This window comes from Linepithema humile, chromosome 6 (assembly GCF_040581485.1).
Source record: "Linepithema humile isolate Giens D197 chromosome 6, Lhum_UNIL_v1.0, whole genome shotgun sequence".
In the NCBI taxonomy this organism is placed as follows: Eukaryota; Metazoa; Arthropoda; class Insecta; order Hymenoptera; family Formicidae; genus Linepithema; species Linepithema humile.
In genome coordinates this window covers 18,536,875-18,559,103 of record NC_090133.1, presented here as the reverse complement: position 1 = coordinate 18,559,103, position 22,229 = coordinate 18,536,875, and the positions used below count along the sequence as shown (strand labels likewise).

At 40.2% G+C, this 22,229-nt stretch overlaps 1 protein-coding gene across 7 annotated transcripts in view; it reads left to right on the top strand.

Annotated features, from left to right (window-relative positions):
• Positions 1-22,229, top strand: part of stet (stem cell tumor) — a 364,130-nt gene that overhangs the window by 306,402 nt on the left and 35,499 nt on the right. For all 7 annotated transcript variants that reach the window (XM_067358298.1, XM_067358297.1, XM_067358296.1 and 4 more), the window contains one exon: positions 19,070-19,212. In XM_067358298.1, the coding sequence (XP_067214399.1) occupies positions 19,070-19,212 (143 nt within the window). The remainder of the gene's footprint in view (positions 1-19,069; positions 19,213-22,229) is intronic.

Below are 22,229 nucleotides of genomic sequence, written 5' to 3'. Positions count from 1 at the left end.
AATATCGTAGAGTGCGAATTTTTCGCGAGTCGAGTCGCGACGCAAATCGCCAATATAAACAGAACGCAAATAGACGTTGCCGCAACGTAAATCTAATTTACAATTTAATTAGCGAGGAGCTTAATGTTGGAAATTACGTAATTACAACCGGATGATCCACGGTCAAGAGCAAATACGCGGCTTTTCGGACACCCCGTATACACACGTGTGTACACGCCGTGATCAAGACACACAGGTACTGCCGCGCGTGTGTGTTGTTACGCTCTCGGCGATGTTGACCCAGGGCGGGGAGGTACGGACAAGGGAGGGATGATGGTGGTGGATTGAAGCGGGGTGGCGGGCAAGACGAGACGGGACGGGACTGGAATAGGTGGGGGGGAGGGTCGGTCAGGGGGTGGATAGAACTAACGCTCAACCCGGGTACCATATAAACTTGGCCGCATACAAATTTGCACGGGATCGCGTTAAACCGTTGCAAGCTGCAGGACGTGGACGATGCGAGAGAGAAAGAGAAAGAGAATAGAAAGCCGGGGGAGGTGAGGGTGAAGGGACGATAAGCCACCCCCGAGCTCTCTCCGTGCCGCCTACCACCCTTCTCTCTCAGCTGCGTGACGGAGTTTTGCGGTCGCCTGCGAACTGCCACGGGGCGCATAGCTCCGGCGGTCGAGAAATCATGAAATCGAGGAATCGTTTCGTGTAGCCGGCTCGCGACGAGCGGACGGTAGGCGGAAGTGGGGGGAAGGGGACGGAAATTTAATTAATGGCATGGGAATAGTTCCGTGCGTTTGCGTCGGCCGAGGATACGTACGTAGGACTTTGCGTTTACTCTCTCGGCGTGTTGCGCACACGGAAGATGGGTTTCCGGTGGATTCGCCAGGGAATCACGTGCGCGCACGCGCATGTCTGTCGGACGAATAAGGTGAATTATGTGTGATTCAATTATGCAGTTGACGGTTAACGAAGGTTAATTTGCAAATGATAGTTGGATAATTATCTCACGCGTCCTTTTCACAATTTGCTTATATCGAGGCTAATTTCGTTAGTCGCCACGTACATTAGAATTGGAGCTGCTAACTAACGTATAAATCGAATATGATGAAAAATGAAGGGAAGAATGCATTTTTGATAAAGTTGCAGCAGATATTATTCATTATCGCTCGTCAATGTTTAATTTAATTCTAGAAATCCGAGAAATTTGTGAGTAACATTTAATGACTCACGAATAATTAATTAAAATGTACACGTAAAATAAATGTGATAACTTTTATATGAGCATAAATTAGCGCGGAGATTATATTGGAATTGGAGATTAATCTCTTGAGTTTAAATAATGTAGGCGCTTTTATATACGGATATGTTTAAAGTATCACAGGTATTAAATCAGGACGCTCGGAATAATCGTAAATTAAAGGGTACAGAAGGAAATACCGTCGACTGTATGCCTGGTAATGAATTCCGTTATCTACCGGCGCAGTGGAACTCGTTCGAACGGCCGAGCGTGTCTGATTATTGCGTCGACTCTTACTACTGCCGCCTTATAAATGAACACCGAAGTTCGCCCGTTGAATATATTAAATTGGAATGCGATATATAAAAAAAGGTTTCAATACGGTTTAAAGGGATCGCGCGACAATCCGCCGTAATTCTTTCGCTTTAATTAACTTAACTTCTATTACGGCGGTTTCATTAAATTCGAATCATTTATTGCGCTCGTACTTCCCTTGAAAATGTATAAAATCAGGATAAAAGACTTACACGCGAATAAATTCTTATTTATCTTTGAGAAAATTTGCAATGCGACGAAATGAACGGATTCAGCTAATGAGTGACTTAATTGGGAGTAAGAAATCAGTCGCGAGAGATGCGAGTGTATCGAAACTCCGAAACCCAAATCTATTTAGAGTGCGATAGAATCGCCAAGGATCGAACAGTCTGTACTGTCGGGCTTGTTACCGTTCAACCACCGTCGATATCAAACCACTGTGCTCTCGACTCCGTGTAAGCGCGTCGGTCCGTCGCGTTGATCTGACTACTGTGCCGCGCGTCTGACCAGCAGCCGTGTACCAACTACTGGCCAGACATGTCGCTGGCGCGTACGACGCGGCCGATCGCACGGCGACATTAACTACTGCGTACGGCAGTAGCTGATTTTAGGGTTACCACGTTGATACTAACTACTGTTTTCGCCACGTCTGACCATTCACCCCGGCTAACTACTACCACCATGTCGCGTCGTCCGATCGCGCTCGTTCCATCAAATCACTACCTTGACACACAGCCCCTTTATCGCCCTTGGCGATACAGCGATATAAAGCCGTGATACCTCGAAGTACTACTTCAAACTTTGCACTCTGTGCATGCTGGTTGTGCACTTACGGTCGCGTGTAATTGCGCGCGTTTTGTGCAATTATGCGCCATTATGAAATATGATGTAATATTTTACTATTTTCTCGAAACGAGTAAAAGTGAAATTTAATTTCATCTTTTTAGTTTAATTTAAAAAATGTTATCTCTTGTCTCACTACAATGAGTTGACTTGTCTGTTATGTCGAATGTTACAGCTGATTTTACTTATATTATACGCCGCTCTTATCACCGCGTGATTTTTATAAAAAGTTCGTGATAGTCACATTCAGTGAATTTTAACTGCAAAATGGATTTGCCTATCGTTCGTTTCAGCTTTTCATTACGTTTATTGAAAAATAAAATAAACTCATAACTCCGCACAATGAAATTACATAGCGACGAATATTATTGATTTCCACTAGGTTAATTAAAAAATGTAGTAAATAGATTTGGCAATATTACTTGATTGTAAATGAAATATTGCATATCTGATGACGTTTTAGAATACTTTTCTGTAATCTTAATTTCCAGAAATAATTTAATTCGAATAATATTAATTAACAAATCGTGAATTATTATCGTTTTTACTATGATTATTATAGAATAATTATTTTTTCCATTTTTATATAACTTCCTGTTTAAATATTTATTAGATACGTGCATTACGATAAAGCTTCCTTTAACGTTCTCGTTCATCGTTAAATACGATACAGCAAACGAAGGAACTTAACGTCGCCCGACGAATACTCCGGCCGAACAAGATGCAAAAGCGGCCGCTATCGATTTTCGATAAACAACCGCGTGCCGGAATCGTATCTCTACGCGGGGCGACTCGGCAAAAATTACTGCATGGAGGACGATAATCAATCCACAACGCCGAGGGGGACATTAATGGCACACGCTAGCACACGATGTATACATATATCCGTCTGACAGCCTGACGCGGATATATCATGCGTAATATCTTCTTCTACCGCGACGCTCGTGGGCTGAAAAGCCACAGTTACAGTAAATTGTCGTACTTTCGAAGTATTTTACGGGATAGCGGTCGCGCCAAGAGCGAGTGCATGGGCGGGAGAACGAAGGGGCGGGACGGGGGATGGCTTTCCGACAGTCCTAGACGGGCGGACATTCTCTGCAATGTAAATCTCGTACCCAGCGGACGACTATGTACGATCGACGAGGACCGAGGGTTTGAAATCGGATTTCCTTAACGGGTCAAATTGTTTCGAAAAATCTATTAAATTGACCTCCGTCGTTTAATTGCGACGTAGAATAATAACGGAACGTCGCCTATTGAGCGCTGTAATGAATTTCTTTTAATTAAATTTGTTAATTAAAGATACGAGGATTTAAATTTAAAGATACATTTTTCAATAGGAAACTGTTTTCACTCTGAGATAACACCATTACATTAAAATTTGCATCTTAATGGCTGCGATAAACGTTGCAATCGGGATTACGTTCGACAATGGCATTATATCACTGATACTTAATGATTCCACGCTTCTTACATTTAGCCATTACGATTATAATTGGCAATTATTCTGCGTAAGCTTTTTTAACAATTCCGGCTTTGCGAACACGTGTACAGAGATTTAAAAGTTGTCGCCGAAATAAATCGCACAGTTTGCCATTCGATTGTTTCACAGTACCGTTCGAATTTGCGCAAGAAACACGGGCATGTGTATCGTTAGTCAAAATATTACATTTTCGATGTTACATGGTCTGTTACACAAGTCATGGATTACAATATTGCGGGTGCGAACTTCGAAGTACTCGTCGAGAGGTGGAAATAATTTTCATTTTCTCTTAGTTAAGCAACGTCGGCAGACGATCGCGAGCGGAGGGATAGAAAAGATGAAAATTGAAACCGAACTTTTCTCTCTATGCTTTCTTTACACCTCTTTTTCGGAAGAATTTCGAAGCTGCGCTACACAAACTTCAAAATTTATACGAAATCACGTTCCACGTTGCCGCAGTGATTATTTTATGCTAATGGAATTGGCGAGTAAAGATGTTTGAAAAGTAGCCGGAAATATCGATTCGCGACTTACGATTACGAATAATATTACTGAATATTGCGATTGATGATGAATTGATGATATAATTTTCATGAAATCGAGATATCCTCGGATAAAGATATGTTATATATATTGTCTAATAGTTTTATTTTATAATAATTATTAATATCCCGAAAGCGAAATGCACTCTGCATTAACTGTATCATTGTACTTGGATAAACGTAAAGCGCGAAAGCGCCGCATTTTACATTTATCCGAGATTAATTATTCAAACTCGTGCTGATTTCGTCTTCGCCTTCAGCGAGACGAAACTTCGCTCTTTTTCGTTCTCTGTCGCGCCGTCCTCTCTTTTTTCAGCACGCTAGAAGTTCCGGAAGTTCATCAGAGCCTTTGAATGGTTTAATTTGCATACCTAACAATATTATACCGCGCACTCAAAGATAGCTCTTCCCACTTCCTTCTACATTCCGCGAAGGCAGCGGCGCGAGCTGCGGAGGAAAGATAAAGGAAAGAGATGGGAGTATAGCGGATGAATTTTCGCACGTGAATGACGGAAGGGAAAGCCGTAGAATTTGGCGTATTTTTCCTTCATGTTTTTTCACGCAGTTTCTGCATAAGAATCTTTATATAAACTTTTATGCCCGCCTATGCTTTATTATCGCGAAACATTTGGATTGCATTTAAATTAATCAATCTTCCGTTCAATGAAAGATACGATAACGAAGGATTCAGATGAATTGTAAATGTCAGTTGTTTGAGAAGAAAAACATCTTTGTTAAGAGTAATTGATATATTTTTTTAAAACTTGAAATAAAGTGAGTATCGAAGTATTCGTAATTATTGTTACCATTGCCATCTAGACGCAATAAATTATTCGTGCGAGAAGCCTCAACTTTTTTCTCTTTTCTCTGTGAGCGCAAGTTATTCTACGAGATATCCTATCGACATTCACTTCGGAGCATGCTCACGTCGAACAATAATAATATTTCTTTGAGCTCGCTCGCGCGGCTGAATCCGGCGTGCTCTTCCACGAATATTCCCCTATTTTTACAGACAAGTATTGCATGAAATATTCATAGGACCCCCTCCCTCCTCTCCTGCACTTCTCTTAACAACCGCCGGATTTCGCTTACGATCTTGTCTTGCCGATAGCAAATTTTTTCGCAAAATTAATATTACATGAAAGGCGCGTGTGGGCGCGATTTTATCAAGTAAGAATTATCTTTTGTTTCTTAGACAAATATTGCATGAAATATTCATGGTGCGCGTAGAGACTCGATCGATTTTGGTCAGCGTTTTGGCGACGGTGTACCTTTAGCCGTCCCTCCTCGGCTTTTCACCTCACGCTGGCTCTTCCCTTCCACCGGCTTATCCACGTCCGGTTCCACGGGGGCCGTCGCATTATCCGAGTCCATCCGTTTTCTCACCAGTGTCGGAGTGGCAAAAAGCGCCTAAACCGGGAAAGATGGCTGGTGCTCGCACAGCGTGAAAGAGGCTTTTTGCCGACAACGACCGGCACCGTCGCCAGCCATCAAGAGTGAAATGATAGCTCGAACATCGATTCGCGCATATATCGCTAAATCAAAAATCTTCAATTTTGAAAAAGAAAAAAGTTTTTAAGTTTTTTTATCAGAAATTTATCGTAACATCTGTGGATCATTATTTCGTCGATTAGGATCATTTCTAATAGTTATTCATAATTATAGTTGTATGACTTTACATTAAAATGGAATTCTTTAATTTATTAACTGAATTTATTATAATATCGTGTAATTTTATTTTAAATTTTAATAATTAAAAGCGATAGATCAAGCACACAGAAGTTAATGCATAATTTAATATACACACAACTAATTACGATAAATTCTTCGCTAGTTTTTTTATATTTATCCGTCAGTATTATAATTTCGATATGTTTTACCGACAACATATTATAAATCGAAGTGAAAATCGTTTCCCTGTCCATCGTGCTTTTATTATTCCGCCGTGTGGATCCGCGTGTCGCGCTCATCGATCAACGAAAGGAAGAAGCTCCTCCATTAGCGGCGCGACCAGCCCCCTTCCGGGAATGGACGCTGTATATTATTTCCATCGCTCCTTCCTGCATTAATCAAGTCGGAAACTGTGTCCGCGTACGGCGATCCGAGTACGCTGACGTGACCGGCCATAAATCGCGGGTTCGAGTGCAAACGCGATTACACACCGGCGACGATTATCGAGGGAGGGATTCTCCTCCACCTCCGTCTTCCTCGTCCTCTCTCTCGGCCGCGCGTACTCGGTCGCGGTCCGATCCGTATAAATGCATAAATCCTTGCGGGACGCTGACGCAGGTGGAGAAGAAGGGTCCTCGCAAGCGGATTCGCGGCGGGAAGCAATACGCGGAAAAGCTCCGCGGAAATCCCGGGTCGCGTCACGCGCGCTGCCGGGTCGGTCGCTTTTGTCGCGCGTCGCGCCTGTTACCGTGTCGGCTTTCTCTCTCTCACACTCCTTTTTTTCTTGTCTTTTTGCTCTCTTTTTTTTGCGCGCATTTAATCTGCTCGCGGTCCGACGCGGAGTCTCGCGCGCGTCCCGTTCCGCGTCGGATATGAATATTCCCGCTTGTTAATTAAACGACGACGCCACCGTCGGACAACATGAAACGCTCACGGAGTAAGATGATGTAATTAGGTGATATGACACTGGCGTGCACAGTTGGTTTCGCTTGTCCGGCAAAAAATAGGGGGAAAAAAAGGAAGGAAAAATGTGCACCGGTTAAACTGCTAATGCACCGATGCGTTCTCCGAGTGGCGAAAGATAAAAAGTGAAAGCGGGGAAAAGTATTCAACGAGCGAGAGCACGCTGCAATTGAAGTAAAGACTGCTTTACGAAGTCATGTGAAAAATATGGCTTTGTTTGTTCCTTTGAAACTCGATTCTCAAAAAGTTGAAGATTGCATCCAAGAGACTTTTAGTATAGATTATCTATTGGCTCGGTATACACCGACGGACAAATACACGAAACGTCACTTAAAAGGTACAACAGGCGCCTCTTTTCCACCTTACACTCTGCAGGATGTCACTCCGCGATCGTGTTCTTCGCCCCATTGTTAAAGCTTGAATTCTTTCTCTCTTGTTCCTTCGTTTTTTTCCCCCTCTCTCCTTTCCCCCCGGCTTACCACTCCGCTTTGCGAAGTTACATCGCTCCAAATTGTTTTTGCTCCAATTCCGAACGCACATCCAACCTTATTTCGTGTTTAGCGGAACTTTCGCGGAGCTGAACATTTTCCAGCTGCGTTGTAATTAATTAATTCTTCCTTTAATCCCGCTATCCTCTCCGACCATTATCTCGATCCTGCCGTTCTTCTTTTTATCTCCAGTCAGATAATTTCGCGTCGGTTAGACCTGTTTCGCCTCCCGAAGCGGGAATGAAGTTCACTCGTCAAAGAATCTGTCGTTAAAATTTGACGCGGCAGTAATGGAAGCGTAAGTAACTATACATTCCTGTATATTAACTGACACTAAAGGTTTTTGCGGAGGGAAGACTGAGCTTGTTTCGTGTCTAGCTTAGACAGGAAGAGACTGCGAATGGGAATTGTATTTTTTACTACCGTATTATTCTGCTATATTATCATATAAATTATATTCTTCTTATTTCATGAAACAAAAAGTTTTCTTTCTCGTCTTTAAAATATTTAATGCAAAATACAATTGCTCGACTACAAGTACTTTTTCATAATTTAATTTAATTCTTTTTGCGAAAATAAAAATTTTTATTTTACAAATAATTATGCACCGGCATATGTCGAAGTTATCTTTTTGTTAACTTAGTACTTTTCTTCTATTATATAAATTTAAAAAAATAATGTACTCCGATAATATACGTATTTATGGATATCACAAATCGGCTTGTGTCGGAAATAATTTGCGAGGTAATTGTCGCTTAAGACTATCATCTCAATCTGAATTTGACGGAGAAATGGAAAGGACGGCTCGCGCCGGAAGTTTCTATCTTTCCTCCGATCATCCGGCTGTGACGAAAGTTCCGTGCCTTGCTCGCTCTTTCCGGGGATGAATTCGGTTGGCTAGGGGTTACGAGCGTAATTAATTAATCCTCTCTTTAATCTCACCCACACTCGGCATTATTATGCTGCTTTTTTCCGTCCGATGATACTGTCTTTACAGGCCCTCGTGTCGTTTTGTTTTATCCGGCCCCCGGAGGGGCTGTAATAAATTAATTCCGCTTTTGCCTTTATTATCCCTCCATTTTCTCCCCCCTCCCTCTCCCCCCTCCTGCCCACGGCTCTTTTTCCCTTATTCCTCGTTCTCTTTCCGTTACGGTGATTGCACAACGTTCATCCGCGGTACAATTCTTTTCTGAAGGAATATTTAACCGACACTTCAGAAGGCGGATAAAAGTAGCGAGAGCGAGTGCGCTTAATTCCTGGCTACGGGCATGCGAGCTTTGTTAAAACAAACTGCAGATGGATTTATGCGACGAGTTGCTCGTATTTTTTTAATAATCTGTGTAAACGATCGGTAACCATAGCTGTGCGAACATAAAATTAGTGTAAAGTAGACAAGCACAAGACAAGTAAATACGATGCTTTTACACAATTGCACTTCTTTACTGTTTTCAATTGAAAAATTAAAAGAATACTATTTATATTGGAAGGATTTTACCATTAAATGTTGAAAGCATAATATCGACAAGTTGATTATTATCTCTCGCTAAGAATAACAGGTTCACGAGAATAACTCGTAATAATTCCATCTGTTTAGCGGCAAATAAAAAAAAAATCGCGAAACAATGTCAAGAGAGATATATAAAAAAAAACGCGCAAAAAAAAATTGGAACATGATATTTAGAAAATGAGGACGCCGACCTAGTTGTCAAGAGGTTCGTTCATTTGATTCAACGAGAAGTGAACTACGCGTCGAAAATGCAGCATACTTTTCGAATCTACACACGCTCGTCTTATACACGCCTGGAAAACGCGTGGCAGGTCATGTGAATGAGAAAACGAGCAAAGAATTCGCGTCTGGATGGCGCGATGGTTCGCGGCATTAATAACACTTATTTGCGGCTAAAAACCGACAGTGAAGGACCGAGATACACACAATTGAAACAAAACCGGAGGCGTCATTAAGTCGCTCGTCGCGGAAAAAGAGTCGTCGTCTTTCGAGCAGCTCTCAACGTCGTCTCGACTGCTAAAAATCGCGAACGTGAATAGCGGACGTCAAGAAACGTACTACACGATATTAAATTAGGAATACCGTCTCGCTCGGGAAGCAGACGCGACCGCGCGCGGAAGGAAAAGGACGACGAGTCGCTTTGCGAGAGACGCATCTAATGACGCGCGCTTCCGAGCACATAGCGTTATGATGAGAAAACAATAGAGACAATGGCGGGAGCGCGCTCCCCCACAGCGGGGAAAGATGTGTCGTTGCAGTAAGGGGGTATTAATTAAAATGCGGATACGAGCGCGCGCGCGCGCGCGCGCACAGCCATGTGTTACGGCTCGCGAGAACTCGGGTACTCTTATTAAGCTTCATTAGCCGACACTCGGGTTAATTGCTTCATTTTTCCTCTTTACCCTCGAAGCGACCCGCTGCTGCCGTCGCGGCACCTCCGATTTCGTATCCTTCCCATGGCGCGGGTCCTGCGACACCGCGCGCGCAACCTTGTAGCGTAATGCGGCTTTGAGTACATTATGAAATCGCAAATTATTCTCTCTTAGCGAAAATATATGAAGAAGGAGAATCGCCCGACGCGATGTTTCTCAAGTTTTTTTTTTAACAGTGAATAAATAAAAATTACACAGATCATAATATTTCTAGGCATTCTAAGGACATATAAAATAAGATAAGAACATGATTGTAATTATATAATACGCTGTCACTGTCGCATTTTTGCAATATATCTGTCTCTAAATGTCAAGTTCGATTTATTAATATACTCGAAGCTTGCTTTCCTGCATTTCGCATTGTACTGTTTCACGTAGATGTGCCCTTTATATGGCTTTAAAGGGTTGCCTTAGGCCGTCAGTAAACGCGCGCGCGTAACTACCACTACTATTACTATATTGCTTTCTGTTATTAACAGAATCGATCTATTGAACTATCGTAAACATTCCTATGTGCGTTCTGGCGCGTTTTCGGCGCTAATTAACTCGTACTTGAATCAGTCAGCGGTGCTTTGGACGAATAAAGTAATACGGAGCACATCTCATATGAGTTCGGCGAAATAATGATCGTTACGAGAACGACTATTGCAATATCGCGGATTAAATCCTGCTGCAGTTTTGAATTCTTTCAGATGAATTTTTTTCGTAATTCTCTGTTTCAACGATATGTTAAAGTTTACATGGAGATTTAGTTTATGGTGCTGAAGGTAATTCTAGATTAAAACTGGAATAAATTAGAGTAGAAAATGTGATAGAACGAGAATTATTTAAGTTTTCATTTGTGATTAGTGTATCAAAAAAATTAAAAAGTATAAAATTTATGAAGACATTTAAAAGATATAAATCGAATATTTAAAACAGTTTTTCCATAGAAATAGAAAATATACATATAAAAATGGAAGATATATATAGAAAAGTATAATAATCTTTCATGGAACATATATTACTGGTATTTTCAATTATAGTGAGTTAAAATTTTAAGATATCTGCTGATATAACATTTTTACTGTAAAATAGTTACAGTTTGTGAAATTTGGTGTCGACACATTCTCGACATATTGGCCTGCGCTTGTGACTACCCATATGTGTGCGGGTGTGTGTGTGTTATTTTCATTAGTGACATAGTCGAGCTCACGAAGTTAAGAGATAACGAGTCGAAATTTCGCGTCGTACCTCGAGCGTCGAAAAAGTCGACGTTCGCGTTTCCGCTTAATCGCCGTCCCAGGATTAGATACGACGTTAATTGCGACACGAGGTATCTGTAAAAGTTGCCGTTAAGCGGCCATACGTTACGCAGCAGGTGGAGAAAGGGGGCTCGCGGTAATGGAACAATTACCGTACTGTCTGCATAACTCGCGGTGGAATTCACCGGAATTCGTAGGGAACCGTGGAGAAGTCCAGCGCGACGCGAAGCGGCGAAAGTCGTGGCATCGCGACTCTGTGACGAAGAGGTTAACGTTACTCACCGGGGGGATTAGATATCGTCCGCTGAAATTGGAAAACTTTATACCGGTAGACTCCGTTAAATGCCTCTATTTTCTTCCAAAGATTAATCTGCAATATCTGTCTAATAACACGTGGGATACCTTAAAGCTAGAAGAATCAATAGTTTCGAAGATTGTAGAACGATTCTCTCCCATTTAGCTCGACATCACAAAACGATATTTGTTGCTTTAACTAATTTAAAAAAATCAATAATTTTAATCTGTTGACTTACGGAAATTTCGCGAGATAATTTTTTATAATCGTTTTATTGAGAAAACGATTATAGTATTCGGATAATTTAAAGTAGACGGATCGGTTGCTATTTTAAGGATATAAAGGAAGGATTTTAAAGAAAGTAGGCTTTTATTGTAATGATATTATAATAATATTATTTTCGCGAAAACAAAATAATGGATGTTATGCTATTCGAGTGGTAACAACTGTGTTCGTCGCGGAGAGAATTTTTCTCGAGCCTGTCAAGCTTTCGTCCTCCGGTGAGGAAAATGCGAACGATAGACGCGTTGCTATCAGCAACAGCCGGGATATTCAACCGTGAAACTCCCTGTAAGCCGCGGAAAAGCCGACAACGTTTCTCGGCTTTTCCATTGGTCGCCGCCCATGAATGTGCATCCGAGGAAAGTGCATCCACACGCCGATCCACGTTGGCACTCTGAAGAGATACGGATACAGGTGGCTTTTTAGAAAATAAAGCGTTACCGTCCATGAGTACGCGTTTACTCACATGTGTTCGTTACATTGACGTAGCTGCATCGTTTCGTGCTCAATTAAAACGCGAAACAATTGTAAAAATTTTCATAAAAATCCAGAGATTTTTAATAAAATTAAATGTTTGTGTATAAACATGTTATGCTGCATTCTACTTTATTTGCAAAAATAATCGCATTTTTGTTAAAAATATTTATAGTTGAAGGATTTTAATATAGTGAGGCTAATAAAACGAAATTTCTATTTTTCTAATTTAACTATTCATGTTAACACTTTTCAAGAAGGCTTTTTATTATTTTAATATTCCTCTAATCGTGCTTAATCTCTATTGATATTCTCGAACATCGAGATCAACTTTTCGCGCGGCTCATCGATCAGATCGATAAACATCTATAGAAGTTGTGAGAAAAGGGTCGATACGGGATTATCACGCAAGCCTTGCTATCGCGGTCAACATCTCCGTGGCAATAAAGCCTCGAGATAAAATTCCCGATGCGGCGGAATGCAGGCTGCGCCGCCGTTACTGCTGCATAGACGGCGTTGCATCGCGTGTCGATGCAACCGCGATGCATCGATGCGCGGCCGTTCTTTCGCGGAAAACTCGAGCGATCGACGACGAACCTTATTTGCCCCCTCCCCCTCCCCCCCCCCTCTTTTCCGTCCCCCTTTCAACTAGCCCCGTTTCTTTTCCGGGATGGAAAGTAGCAGAGTCCTGCCTTGGCTTTCACGCAATACTCCACGGTGTGCGCGGCGCAAATATTTCTTCCTTTGCATATCGAGCCCGACGCGGTCATTTGCATTCCTCTGTGCCTGTTCTTCCTTCCTGCTTCCTGCGTCTGCCCTGCCGCTTCCCCTCTCGGGATAAAAAGGACCCCCTCCGGGCGTCTCTCCCCGTTTCTCATCCCGCATTCTTTCATCGATTCCCTCTTCTCTGTCTTTCTCTCTCTCTCTCTCTCTCTCTCTCTCTCTCTCTCTCTCTCTCTCTCTCTCTCTCTCTTTCGCTCGCTCTCCATTCTAGTCTTTTTTTATTTTCCTTTCTGAGCTTCCAACGTCATCCGACCAAAGACGTTTCCAACCTCAGAACATCCTTCACGTTCCTTGAGACTTTCGCAGGAACGTAGTTATGTATAGCAAGAATATGCGAGATAGTATCAGCAGTGTGCCTTTCTTTTTTCTAATTTAGAAAATAGTCAGAATAAAAAAATATAGCTGAAAGATTTTCAAATAATAACGTTGTCTGAATGTCGATCCAATTATTAAATAAATAAATATACAAATATATACTTTATTACATTTTCTGCATTGTTTATATTGAATGAATAACTTGTATTTAATAGATTGATTTTTTTTTACACAATAGTAACATATAAATATTAATAAAAGTGGAGTAACTTCATTGTTTATAATAAGAGTGGACAAACTTCATCGTTTTGTGGATGATCCCACAATAGAGAAATTGAAAACATTCTGGCTACGTTACTGGAATGACTTCTCGCAAGACTATTCGCGGATTCCCACCGTTGAGACTGTTTCTCAGAGATTTCTCGGTTCCATTAACACGACGGAAGTGCATCGCTTGCCGTAAAATTAAACAGTGTGGACGGAAGAGACGCTATTATTAGTGATTCTCGTTTTTATTAGGATAACGGATTGGCTTTGTGTGCTTTGAGAATCTGCTTGAGACTAGAAACGTCATTTCATGATTGATTAAGCCGCGAGAATATAAAAATATTGATTCACGCTGATAACGCTGCGCGCAATTATTGATAAGACGGGAATATTTGGAGAAATGTTGAAATCACACAACGTGTAAATAAAACTTATTTTTTAGTTTAATTGCATAAAGTGGTTTTGGTGAAGATATCCTATCGTGTATGATAATAAACTTTGCCATTAAAACTTATAGTCCTTTTTTTTATTAATTAATTCTTATTTGAATTTTGCTTAATATTTGAAAATCAACTTTGATGAAAAATATTTACTGTAGAAAGGCTGCAAGCGAGGCAATTGAAAAAAATATCTAGTGAAACTGAACCTAACTATTTTGAATAACGCACACCAGATAACATATCAGTAGTTTCGCGAGGCAACGTGATAGCTTTCAAAGTAACTTTGAAATTGCATTCTTGGAGATAGAAAATGCTACCAAACGTTACCAAACGTTTGATTCTAACAAAATTTCGATGTTGTAAAATATTATAAAAATAAATGATTTAGATTCTTTCATACGGTATTTTCAATTCACAGCAGATTTTGCATTTTAATTGCACTTTTAGATGTAATCAATTTTATATGACGCTTCTGTTTCCTACTTACGCGAGTTTTATAAGTAATGAATTATTGGTACTATAATGAATTTTGTTTGTTTTCTGGCAATGTAATCGCTTCACTCGCTATGGTTCAATTCTTACAACCGTCACGTACAATAGCGGCAATTAATAAACCGTCATTAAAACGTATTAAATTGCAAATTTGCACAATTGAAAGAGTAATTATTTACCCGTGGTACTCGTCGAGTAAAAATCTGTAAAATGGCCCAGTTCAAGCGAATCAGTAGCGAATTATTATTTTCTACTCTGCAAGCTCATTTCGATCATTTGATGTGCTGTTTATTACCTACTTGCATCAGCTTTGATCTATAATCACAGAGAAATGTTATTAGTCGCATTCTTTTATCAATTATAGAACGAATTAGAGGCCGATAGGATACGTTTCATTCCAATTACATCTTGTTTGTGCCGAATTCCTGAATTAATTTTGAACATGATAATTCTTGCAATATGCAATAGCTTCATGTGGAGTCAAAACGCAATAATCTCTTTCTAGAAGATATATAAAAGTGTGAAAACACATTATATTAAATTCATGTAGTAATAATTTTTCTTCCGCGAACTTGATCGTGTCGTTTCGGTAATATTGCTGTCGAAAAAAAATTATGATACAAAGACGTGAGAGCGAAAAGACGCGCGAACAAATTCTCGCGTCGGCTAATTAATGCCCGACGACCACAATGTCGGAAAGCGCCGGTGCTTCTCGGTCTTAAAACCAATTTGTTGCCCGCTCGCCGGCTCCTTGTTTCCCTGTTAAAGCGGCGCGGCACAAGCCCGCATTATACTTAGGGTTCCGCCATTATGTTTCCCCGGTTTTGCTGAAACAATACAGCGTATAAGCGGTCGCCGCCGCCGCGTCTCAGCGTAATATTACGCCGGCTGATTTATATCGTCCATTCTGCGGTCCGCCCCGCAACATTACATTCACTCACTAGGCAATCGGGATCATTATGACGTAATAAACGTTCGGGGCGTACGCGCCGCTACGAGAAAATTCCTCGTGCAAACGCACATGGGAAAGGAAAGTCGCGTTTATTGGCGCACGCAATAATCGTACCTACGCGTAAAGTTTAAACATTAGCTCGGAAAATTTATACGACAGATCAGGGTATTTATTATTTGATATGAGATAGCATTTCACATACAAAGTATTTATAGTCTATTATTTTTATTCAGAATAATTGAATTGCATGAAAATAATTGAAATTCTAGTATTTTAAAGACGCTTGTATATTTTACGGTTGTCGCGCAATTGTGAAAGTGCATATATCTGCGCGCAGAGAATAAAGTTCTTGGTGGGACAAATCACTTGAGCTACCTTCTCCTTGTTAAACGAAACAAGCATTCGCCGTATCGCAGGGAGCTCTCGGTCGTTCTAATATTTCCGCGCAATATCGCTGCCGTCATTTACGAAAGCCGGATAGTTTGTATAATGCAACGGCGAAACGCGTCTCTGTATATTTGCGCAATATCCTTTCACGGAGTTCTTTTACAGACGACTACGAGGAGCATTTCTTTGCGCAGAAACATGACGAGCGGATTTTGTCGGCGCTAGAAAGAAGTCTCGAGCGATTATTATAATGAACAATTAACGCGAAGAGATAATAATATTAGATAATAATATTAATTCGAAATATACTTATCGATTAATAAATTAATCGAGGCCACACAAGAATTCATATTTGTCCTGATTGTGACTCGTGATCCTTCGCATAATATTATATTTGCATAATATTATAGCGTTGATTGACATTGCAATATTGATAGGATTATCCGGATGTTCGATGAATCGATTATATCTCAGCGATTATTGCGATGATAATTAAATATAATTAATAGCTTAATTATAAATTATATCACAGCCTATGAAGAGAATCTTATCGTGCCTTACTCGCATTTTTATTTCTCTTCGGGAAAAAAGATGCTCAACGCGTTTATAATTTATTTTCAAAATAATTTTTAATAAAATAAAAACAAATAGAAGAGTATTTTTCTCTAAAAAATGAGATCTTAAAGTGCAGGAATGTCGATAAATGTACAGAGCTCTGTTTTGTTCATTCAATTCGAAGTAACGTTCGATGAGAGATAGGACGAATAGGCAAACGAACGCGATGGCGAGCGTGAGTTGCGTGAAAGCATGTCGTAAGTTTTTTTCCCCTTCGACATCCTTTTAAACATGTCGCCCGCATTTCCGAAACAAAATCTCAGATAGACTCATCAACGGTAACGTACGGGCGGTCCCGTACGTTGTTCCGCCGACCTCGCAAAGTTGCATGAGTCTAAAACGCGAAATTAAATCCGGGCGTATAAACGGGCGTTGTGTTGTATACCCTGTCACCGGTTACAAACGCGAGTCACGAATCCGTAGCGCGCCGGGACGCGTCTTTCCCTTTTATTTACGACTCGCCCGCTCGCACCGCGAAGCGTCGATTTAATTCCGAAAGTTGCCGGCGTCGCGACGTCGGGAAAAGAGGGCCGCTCCGTGCGACGCGACACGGCGACACGTGTCCGTAATTTACGCGTAACACGTGAGATTTCTTGCATTTCGGTTGCGACGATACTACTTTCCTTTGTAAATTGAATGGCAAAAAGAAAAAACCTTGAGATCAATAAGAGTGGAGAGGGAGACATTGATTCCCGAATCGAAATTTTATTCCTAATTTCAACCTCTATTTTTTACGGATTCTGCAGGATTTTGATAGATTTTATTTATATAAGAATACCCGAGTAATATTAAAAATGGGATATTAATTATTTTTAATGTAATTTGCAGTAGCAGTTTTTTGCGAAATTTATTATATAATTTTGATTGGATTTTATTTGAACATATTAATTTGTGCGATTTGATAAATTTGATAATTTGATAATTTTGACATTTTAAACGAGATATCTTCAAATGTCTAAATAATAAATATTTTTAGATTCAGTTATACGTATGATATTAAATAATAAACACAAACATAACTATATTAATTAAATGACTAAATTTACGTAAAAAAAATAACAATTTTTTAAATTAATTAGAAAATTTCTACGCGAAGTTTATAGAAAATTTTTATTTACACAACGTGTTTTTTTATTCACGAGGAAAATGTCATGTCGCATAAACTATAAGCGCGACGCTTATCAAGGTGAAGATATTAACGCGGTACACGCAACTCGGTGCATGCGTGCGTACTGCGCGTGCCCACCCATGCCGGCGATTTTTTCCATTTATTCTTCCGCGTCTTTTCGCGCTGTATATTTTTTACAACCGTATACAGACCGACATCTTTATCGCCGCTGTTATATGGGTTCAACGTACCTTTTGGTTGCTACTACGCCGCGCTGATTAACCCTTTCAACGACGATGGTATTGCGGAGAGTTGCACAATTTATGCGCATACATTTCACTGGCACGTCGGATTCCGCCGTTTTCTTAGTCATCCCTTATTCTCTTCGAAGTCATGCACCGAGGGACAGGCGAATGTAGTAGAGTGCGCTTAACGCGATTAAAGCGTTATAAATGAGTTTTAGTCGCGCCGCAACTTTTGTGCGTGATTTCGAGTGGACACGCGGTAGACATTAATGCTATTTATGTTTAGTGTTCACATTGTTTATTGTTATTATTATCATTTAATATTTCTGGTTGGTATACAGTGGAAATATAGCGACACTTAAACGTGTAAAGGGAATCCGTAAAAATGTAAAAACGCTAAAATTATCAAATTACTGTGATGAAAAAAAGTTTGAAATATCATGTCTGAAATTTATTACTTGTAATATTTTTCAGGTTTATTTATCCTCAATTTAAATTAAATTTATCCTCTCTATTAAAATAAATCATGTTAAATGAACATTTACGCTGGTTAAATAATGAGCAATGTATTTTCCGCCGTTTAAAAACCGTTGTATTGATAATATTTAACCATCATTTAATAAATATACAGAATATCTAGGTGTTGTGAGAGAAATCGTACATTTTTATTAACGCAACGTCAGACGCGCATTTCCATACGAAGCACACATCGCTCATTCTTATGCATTGCGTGACTAATTCATCACGCACACCCTAACTACTCAAGCCGCGTGGCTCGAGTAACTTTACTTGTCTTAACATACAGGCGCACCCTTCATTCTCTCTTTGATATTTCCTCGTATTTTTGTCACGGGGTTGCGCGATCATTTACGATTTTCCATTCTTTTCCGTACGTGGAAAAAAATGGCGCAAAATAACGCTCTTATATGGCAGCGTTGCTGCTAAATTTGAATAAGTATCAGAATGAATGACCAAGACATATTTCTAAAGGTTAGGTAATATTTCTAAAGAATTGTATTAATTTAATATACGTGTCACTTGATTAAGTCGCAACGGTACTATTTTCTCTTGACAATATCAGATAGCGACAACGTCCAATAAACGGCGCACGCAAACATTCTTACGGAGCTTCTTCATTCGCCACTACATTGTCTGCCTCGACTTTTATTGACGATATTTTTTCTTGTCTTTGTTGCAGCTTGGTTTCTTCACATACTACACAGTGGCGATGGGTGAGGTAAATCCCTCGGGGCCGGTGCCGATCGACAGTGTCTTCATTTACAGACCGGACAAACGGCTCGAACTCTGGAGGTTCGCCTTCTACATGTTCCTGCATGCTGGGTAAGTCTCACGATTTTCCTTGTCAACAACCCTGAATCGGCCGTAAATAGACCCCGCGGGTATTCTTTTTCTTTTCTTATCTTTCGTAATTTGGCCACTGGCGTAATCGTGAGCGTGCGTCTCTCTCTCGCTTGTATTCAACAGATATTTGTGACGTCATTCTCGAATAATATCTCGAACGGAAATCGATCCGGTCCTGGCGCTAACCTCGCGCTTTATTATCCGATGGAGTACATCGGTCACTCAATTCTCTCTTCGTTTCGTGGTGCAAGTGCGTCGTTAATTTTCCCTGTCATCGGAGAGGAACGCCGATGTAATACGTGCACACATTTGCTTTTATATCACGTACCGATGCGATTTTACGTAACGTCCCAGACTATGTTTTTTCGCGCTAATGGACACGAAAGCAAATCTGCGTCAATGCGCATTCAAATTATCGAGGACGTCGCCGACGAATTCGTGGCTAGAAAAATATGGGAAAGCTGAGAGCGAGTCGATAAAACCTCGTGGAACTTTCGAGCGACGCGTCGAGGAGCGCATTTTTCGTATCATCCGTAAATAGCATTCGCCGAGCACTCTTTGACGCTCCCGTGAATCTCGATTAAGAATGTATCTTCTATCGCGCGCAAATGCAGATTCCATTATATTTTTTAAACGCATCATCGCTATCACTTCGGCGATGAATATCGAAAACTATTAAATCTTGCAATCGTCCAGACGCTATTCCCGCACACGCGAAATTACATCGCGATATTATCGCACCACAATCACGATATTGCGATTTGTGATATTGAGGGAAAAAAAAAGATTGGGACTCCGAAATTGACGACGGCGTCGCGGCGCCACAGAAATTATTACGATTACGGCAGCGCGAAAAAGCGATCAAGATAAACCACGTTTCTGCCGTGCCTTTCGCTCTTTTTCTTGCCGGCCTTGCAGAATCAGTGTACCACATACATCCTGTGCGTGCATTGCGTTTACAGGCCGTCTAATCTAATTCCACGCGATTTTATTGTTTAAGAAAGGAATGCTATAAATTGCGCTGTTTATATTTCATCAACATGAAAAACATTTGTCGCAGTCACATAAATAGATTTAGTGAAATGCTTGGCGAAAAGAATATATAAAAGCTTTTAGAAAAATATAAAAGAAAATAAATAATAATATTATAAATATATTATATAATAAACAATGAAAGAAAAAATGAATAGTATAACAAAAGTATATCATGAAATAAATTCAAAAATCTTTCATTTTGTTGCTGATGAGAATTTTCTTTTATTTTAATTTTTAAATATAACGTAATTGGAAATAACGTAGCAAAGAATTTTATAATTAAAGTTACGTGAAAATAAATATTTTCATATTTTAGCGAAAAAAATTTAATATAGGTAAATTAATCGATAATTTCCATTTTGTATTACTTTTTAAATTTTTTATTAAGCTTCTTTCTCTTCACATTTCCTTACTAGAAGTTTACCTGTGACTGCGGTCGAATCGCAGGATGTTAAGACATTGATGTTCGAAAAAGCCTATCGAGATAAAACAGATGCGATCCTATGCATTCACGTTCAGCCACCTGCGTCCATCGTGGACAATGGGCGTTAGATCATTTCGATTAATTTCGCTTGTCGTATGTATTCTATCACGTTGTCGCATCGATTCTATCACTCCCGATTCGATTTAAGTTGCGCCACACACAGGAAACGAAATTGTATAAGCGTTCCGGCACGCGTTACGTTCCCACGCCGCAGGAAAGAGAGCGACAGACAGGAAGAAGGAGGCAGCTTCCTCCGCTTACAGCTATTTTACGTGCTTTTCCTTCTTTTCCTTTTTTTCCTCTCCTGTCCTCTCTGCGGAGTTTTTTCCTTCTGTCTCTTTTCTTCATCTTTCCGTCTCTTCTGACGATAATTTCTTTTTTTTTCTTTTTTTTGTTTCTCTCCTACTTTCTCTTCTGCCATCACCGATGTTCTCTGGACGCACCATTTTCATCCCTTCCTCTTCCACCTTCCACCAGCCTCGCGAGAAGAAAAAAGTCGACAACGAGACTCTGCGGCTAACCGCACTCGGTCGCCGCTCTATCTCTTTCTATCTTTCTCTTTCTCCGACGGGATAGAAGTTTTCAGCGCGCGAAGCTCTCTAAATTATTCATGGAAACGCCTGATAAGGCGACCGTTTTCTCTACGTGCGTATGGAAACGGCGATAAGAGTGACCCCGTCGCTGTTTTCCTCTGTCGTGGAAAGCGTGCGTTCGCCCAATTTTCATTTTCCTCTTTTCGTTCTCTTTCATTCTCTTCTTCCTCCTGCTATTTTTTTCCTTGTTTCTTTTCTGTAATCACTTCGATATTGCATCTATTTACTGCATCATTCTCTTGTTTCTTGTATTCTTGTAAAATATTTTGCGCATTGCAGTATGTTTTTTATCTTATTTTTCTTCATAAAATGCTGTTTTGAAATTCTCGTTTGTTTTTTTGAATTTTATTTTTTACATATGTTTGATTTAATATCGCTATTTCTTTTTCTCCAATTTTTTATGATATTTTATTATTGATGATATTACTTTACGCTATTATTGCGTACTTCTTCGTATTAATCGCTTACCTACAATTTACTCGTGTTTACATTGTACTTTTATACTACTACTAATTACCTGTACTCGCGCTGCACCATTTTACTCTCGCAACATTTTATTTTGTGTTGTTTAAACGGGATCTCAATTCTAGAGCGTAATAAACTTTGTCTCGCCTCTTCTCTTTCTCTTTTTCTTAAACTCCTTCCCAAGTCGGAATTCCCTGTATATTTGTCTTCCTTTCTTTACTACTTACTTCTTTCGTCGATCCGTGCTTTCGCGCGAAACACTATCGCGGCTGTTGGATTATTAATGCGAGCAACGCCTCTGCGAGCGTCCATCAAAAGTCATTTCTCCGAGCATTACGTGATTCCGAAAGTGCTTCGGAGCGCCGAGATACGTGGTAATGCGCGCTAAGTCGAAGATAAATTTCGTAGAAACTGATGAA